General features: G+C 45.0%; 1 protein-coding gene across 1 annotated transcript; it reads left to right on the top strand.

The window, feature by feature from the left end:
- The first annotated feature begins 713 nt into the window (after positions 1-713).
- FANCF (FA complementation group F) lies at positions 714-2,622 on the top strand. The gene has a single exon (XM_045484792.1). It carries the CDS (start codon positions 1,332-1,334, stop codon positions 2,409-2,411), a length of 1,080 nt encoding a protein of 359 aa, XP_045340748.1. The 5' UTR covers positions 714-1,331; the 3' UTR covers positions 2,412-2,622.
- The last annotated feature ends 1,232 nt before the right edge of the window (positions 2,623-3,854 follow it).

Raw genomic sequence — 3,854 nt, 5'->3', positions numbered from 1 at the left:
AAATAAAACCGAATTAACAGCATAAGCACCACTGCTTTATTTATTCATTTAAAAAAAAAAAGTGTGGGAATGCTCATCTTAATAAAACATGACTCTTCCCCCTCTTAAATTTGTTTCTCTTCCCCTTTTTGTTAAAACAAAAGAAAAGGAAACATCAGTTCTGCCTACTTAAATTAAAAGTGTTGGCTAGTGTCTTTAGGACTGTAAAGAAATTCAGCTTAAATGAATTATGTCACCAACATCAGTAAGTTAGAAACTGTCATATTTAGACAATGCAACCTCTAGAAGTTGGCAAGTATTTTTTGAATGCATAAATGAGTGAATAATCCAGATGACATTCCAGAATTGAATCCTTCTTCCTCTCCCCTCTCTTCCCACAATCTTAGTCAAATATATTTCTGTCATAGTGTCTTAACTGTCATTTTGCTCAGTTTTTTGTGTGAAATGAAAGTCAACTAAGCTATTTTGCCATGGGAATAATGAAAACAAAAAAAAGTGCAATTTTCTAATAAAAATTTAAATTCCTTTAAAAAATTTAAAAGTACTAGTATTGAAGTTTTTTGTTTGCTTCAGTTAATCTGGGCTTCAGCTCTAATAGCAAAATAACAATGTGAAGGCCCAGAATTTAAGAATGTGCCTGGCATTAATTAATTGGTGGTCAGTACATTTTTTACTAAGCTGAATTGAACTAAAGATTTCATTTAATATTTTTTTTTTTTTTAACGTTTTATTTATTTTTGAGACAGGGAGAGACAGAGCATGAACAGGGGAGGGTCAGAGAGAGGGAGACACAGAATCTGAAACAGGCTCCAGGCTCTGAGCTGTCAGCACAGAGCCCGACGCGGGGCTCGAACTCACGGACTGTGAGATCATGACCTGAGCCGAAGTCGGCCGCTTAACCGACTGAGCCACCCAGGCGCCCCTCATTTAATATTTAACAGCATTACCCAATTGGCATTACCCAATAAACGTCAGCACAGACCATCTCAGGCCAAGCTCAAGAAATTTCTACTTGGGCTTATTTCCAAAGTGAAAGAAGCATGGAGACTCTCGCGACTAACAGTATCTCGCACGTGACGCAGAGAACTCTGTTTTGAACACCCCACATTTGCCCCCCCTCCCTCCTTAACTTTAGTGGCAAAAGTAAAACCGCGGGGCCTTTTCTCCAGTTTAAATTTCCCAGGGTCAAAGTACCCGGATGAACGTCCTTGTCATAGCGACAGGGACTTTATCCAATAGCATTGTAGAGAGGCGTATCCTTACACAGACGCTCCAATCGGCACGCAGAGAGTCGGCGTCTCCAAGGTGAACGCGGAAGTAAGCACGCCCCCATGGAATCGCTCCTGGAGCACTTTGAGCGCTTCTCCGAGGTGCTGGCGGTCTCCCGCACGACCCACGTCAGGACCTGGGACCCCGCGACAGTGCGCAGGTCCTTGCAGTGGGCTCGCTACCTGCGCCACGTCCATAGGCGCTTTGGACGCCATGTCCGCATTCGCATGGCTCTGGAACGGCGGTTGCAAAACCAGTGGAGACTGGAGGGCGGCTCTGGGTCCTCTCCAGTCCCCGGGTTGACAAACTTCCAGGCCTTGGAGCGCTGTGACCTCCTACTGTCTCTGCGCCTGCTAGAGAACCGGGCCCTGGGGGATGCCGCCTATCATTACCTGCTGCAGGAGCTCTTCCCGGGCCCTGGCGTCCCGGACGCCGACCCGGAGACGCTCCAAGGCAGCCTGGCCCGCCTCGCCCGCCGCCGATCCGCTGTCCACTTGCTGCGCCTCAGCGGCTACGGAGAGAACTCGGTGCTTGAGGAGGACTCAGTGCTGAAGACCCAGGCGGAGCTGCTGCTGGCGCGTCTGCGAGAGGTGCCGAAGGCCGAAGCCGAGGGCCCTAGCCGGTTTCTCAGCATCCTGTGGGAGCGCTTGCCTCAGAACAACTTTCTGAAGGTGATAGCGGCCGCGCTGTTGCTCCCCCCGTCGTCTCCCCGGCCCCAGGAAGAGGAGCTGGAACCTGGAACCCCCAAAACACTCGCAGACGGGGATCAGGAGCTGGTCCGTTGGCTTTTGACGAAGTCGGATGTCATGGCCGCCTTTTGCCGTAACCTCCCAGCCGGGCTTTTAACTTCGGTGGCAGGCCGCCACCCAGAGCTCTCCCGGGTCTATCTGGGTCTGCTCGCAGACTGGGCCCGACATCTGCGCTACGACCTTCAGAAAGGCATTTGGATTGGAACTGAGTCCCAACATGTGCCCTGGGAGGAGTTGTATGGCAAATTTCAAAGCCTCTGTCAGGCCCCCCCACCTCTGAAAGATGACGTTCTAGCTGCCCTGGAGTCCTGTAAGGCGAAGGATGGAGATTTTCAAGTCCGTGGTCTCAGCATCTGGACAGACCTGTTGTTAGCTCTTGGGTGTGGGTCATGATATTGCACTTAGGAAAAAAGAAGTTTTAGGTCTCAGACCGGGCCCCAGTTCACTTTGGGCCATGTTTTGTTATTACCTGAATGTATGGTTTACCAAATTAAAATTCCAGTGCTTGCACCAGATCTGTACTTCCATGTGTCCAAAATAGTATTTTAGGTGCTAATTTGTAATAGACGGAATTGTAATTTACAAGTACAATTGTGCAAAGTAACTGCCTCGTGTTGTCATGGATTTTGTGGATAGAGGAGTGACATTGCAAGTACCTTAAAGCCATGAGGTTAACAATAGTTTGCATATTAGAAGGCTCACTTCTGGGGCGCCTGGGTGGCTCAGTCTGTTAAGCCTCCGACTTGAGCTCAGGTCATGACCTTGCTGTCTGTGTTCGAGCCCCTCCTCGTGCTCTGTGCTAACAGCTCAGAGCCTGGAGCCCACTTCCACTTCTGTGTCTCTCTCTGTGCTCTCGTGTTCTCTCTCTCAAAAATAAATAAGCATTAAAAAAAAAATTTATTAAAGGCTCATTTCTACGAATGCTGAAAAGATAATGTAGTTTTCAAAGTGACAAAACACTTTTTTTTCTGTCAGTATAACTTACTTTTTTAGGTTCCCCTGCCCCCCAAGTAGTGAAAAGCTTTCTTTAATCTTTAACCAACAACATGTGTTGGTATGTGTGTGTGTATATGTATATGTATGTGTGTGTGTGTGTATATATATATATATATATATATTCATTTTAAAAGCTAACTGGGCTATTTGGAGTTTAAACCCTGGACTTTGGCCTTTTTAACTTAATATTCTAACCAATTAATCAGCCTCAACCTGTACTGAAATTGTGTTCAGCAAGTTTGTTTCTCATTTCTGCAAATCACTACTCCCTGAAATTCAAAGACCAAACAGTACTTTAAAGCGCTGACTTCAGGATGAGGAAAAACTTTGCTTAAAGTATAGTAAATACGAATATATGCCCATGGGTTTAATATAGCATTTGATGGTAAAAGAATCAAACAAAACATGAATTAGAAGACCCAAATTTTAGAGCAGCTTCTGTCACCAACTAGATTAATAAATCACAACTTTGGTGTTACAGTTGCCTCATGTTAAATGAAGTGCTTAAAATAGTTAAACTTCCTCATTTTCCCCTTGGTGGCGGCCCTTTGGGGACAGTTTAGAATATTTGTCTAGTGTTTGTAGGAACCTAATTTCGTGAGTTTACCCAGATGCTCCACAGCTGGCAGAGTGATTCCCAATCACTCAGTTTAAGAGCAATTTGTTAATTTTTGTTAGGGGGATATAACTTTGCATTCATCAAGAAATTTTTGTCCCTATCCAAGTTAGTTGGTAGCAACATTTTCTTGGAAAACATATGAAGCTTCAGAAAGTTAATTTCTAATTTCAGAAATGGAATTAGAATGAGGAGTTGTGTAATCTTGTAGAATTTTTAATTCT

Source organism: Leopardus geoffroyi, chromosome D1 (genome assembly GCF_018350155.1).
Source record: "Leopardus geoffroyi isolate Oge1 chromosome D1, O.geoffroyi_Oge1_pat1.0, whole genome shotgun sequence".
Lineage (NCBI taxonomy): Eukaryota > Metazoa > Chordata > Mammalia > Carnivora > Felidae > Leopardus > Leopardus geoffroyi.
This window is presented reverse-complemented; position numbering and strand designations above follow the sequence as displayed.

Coding starts and splice junctions, on each gene's coding strand:
- FANCF (XM_045484792.1), top strand. CDS start 1,332: ATGGAATCGCTCCTGGAGCACTTTGAGCGCTTCTCCGAGGTGCTGGCG.